We start from the raw sequence: 1,901 nt of genomic DNA, 5'->3' as shown, positions 1-1,901 counted from the left end.
GTGTGTGTGTTGTGTGTGTGTGTGTGTGTGCGTGTGCATACATGCACAACAGGACCTCTGGCCACGAGCAGTTCCTGGAAGCAATGCTTCCTCGTTCTTCTTTTTCCTGGAAAAGGGAAGATTGAAAATTTGTTTGGCTTTCTTCCCTCCCTTTCTCCCATGCAGCATTCTTGCCTCGAGGCTGCTTCAAATTAGACAATGTGTGAGGAACTTGGCAGTGTGTGCGTGCATCTCCAGACGTGTGAGATTGTATAAGTGTGCCTGGGCTGGTTTGTTTTTGCACCGAAAATGATTGATCTGCTCTCTTTTTTTTTTGGATCACAAATCAGTATCTGATGTGAGCTTCACATGTGAGGAGAGTTTGAAAAGAGTACGTGTGCAAGTGTGTGTGTGTGTGTGTGTGTGTTGGAGAGAGAGAGAGAGGGAGAGGCCTGGGGGTCAAAAAGCCACAGCACCACAGGGTCAGAGTATCACTGGTCTTTGAACTTGAGGCTTGATATTCCTCGAGAGCAGGAGCATGAACCCAACCTTTGTCTGACCCTCTGACCTCTGAAAATAACACGTTGTCTGAGCCTTCACTGAAACATCTGACATGTTAAACCCACTGCACGGTTTTTGCCTTTGTTTAAATTAAATCTTTATTTTTTTCTTTTTTCTGACAGGAAAGCATGGACCGCACTTCCTCTCGCAGGCCCGACGAGCTGATTGTTCCAGGCTTTCAACGCTCGGCCAATCAAAATTTGCCACATCACCATGGTAACTGTCCTCTCCTCATCCAACCTGTGTCAGATCCTTTCAGAAACAATGAAATATGGTCATTATCCTCCAGTCTCTCCCAATTTATCCACTCTTTATGTTGTAAAAGATGCATGATGCCGGTCTGTTCATATTTCACTCATTCCCCTTCTTCAAACGTTTCTTTTAGAACCGTCTCCACATCCACAACACATTTGCTGGCCTGCTGAATGTTCTTTCTGTGTTCCTAGAAATTCCCCCTCTCCCTCTCTATCTCCATTTCCATCTAGGACATTGTCTCCCTTCATCACTGCAGGCTCTGCTCTCCAGATGGAGGGGTTATAGACAAGTGTTTAAGTGCCTCCCCCTTTTTTTTTTAGCACAGCTCAGCACTTTTTTCACAACCCCCTCTCCCCACACACACACACACACACACACACACATATGCGTTAGCCTGCTCCCAATATATTCCCAGAAATCCCTTCAGCCATCATGGAAAATTGTGGGAATCCTTTTTGGAAAGCGTCCAGCTCGTGGAGAGGAGAGGGCGTAAATTCTCCCTCCCCAACCCTTTTTTTCCTCCGCTTCGGCTTGGTGTTTTAGTGGATTGTCTGCTCGGCTGATGTGTGGTGGTCATGCTTGTGTGAGTGCATTAAATATGGGTTCACGTGAATGGGGTGAGTGGATGTAGTGTTTATATAGGCCTGTAGGTCACCCAGTGCCAGGCAGAGGGGAGTTTATAGTAAGTAGGCCATAGGTCTTTGGGGCAGAGGTGGAGATAGTAAAAGGTATGCAGGTTCAGACTTGAATACAGGCAGTGACACTGCAAATGATCCCAGAGTGATTAGAGGAGGTTTCTCTACCATCTTAACCACTGGAAAAACATAATATCACTCCCACTCTTTTCACCTACACACACAAATATTGATTCCAGCAATTTAATATCCACTTTGTGGTAACTGTAAATGTAATCATGAGGAATGAAAAAGCACTTCTTTAAATGAAAACTAAGGCAGGATGTATACTTCTGCATCGAATCAACACTGTACCCTGATGTACACCTCCCCAGTAATGTAACTCCACGTCACAGTGACGCAGACCTCCTGTCTGTCTCTGTAAGCTGAAACCATTTCCCTCAGTGGAAACAAAGCTTTGATTTACTTTAA

At 45.2% G+C, this 1,901-nt stretch overlaps 1 protein-coding gene across 2 annotated transcripts in view; it reads left to right on the top strand.

The window, feature by feature from the left end:
* The window catches only part of LOC126384404 (growth factor receptor-bound protein 10-like), a 60,945-nt gene that overhangs the window by 14,169 nt on the left and 44,875 nt on the right, over positions 1-1,901 (top strand). For both annotated transcript variants that reach the window (XM_050035459.1, XM_050035461.1), the window contains exon 3: positions 663-756. In XM_050035459.1, coding sequence (XP_049891416.1) covers positions 663-756 — 94 coding nt within the window. The remainder of the gene's footprint in view (positions 1-662; positions 757-1,901) is intronic.

This window comes from Epinephelus moara, chromosome 22 (assembly GCF_006386435.1).
Source record: "Epinephelus moara isolate mb chromosome 22, YSFRI_EMoa_1.0, whole genome shotgun sequence".
NCBI lineage: Eukaryota > Metazoa > Chordata > Actinopteri > Perciformes > Serranidae > Epinephelus > Epinephelus moara.
Note: the sequence above shows the minus strand (reverse complement) of the source record. Positions and strands in the feature narration are given on the sequence as shown.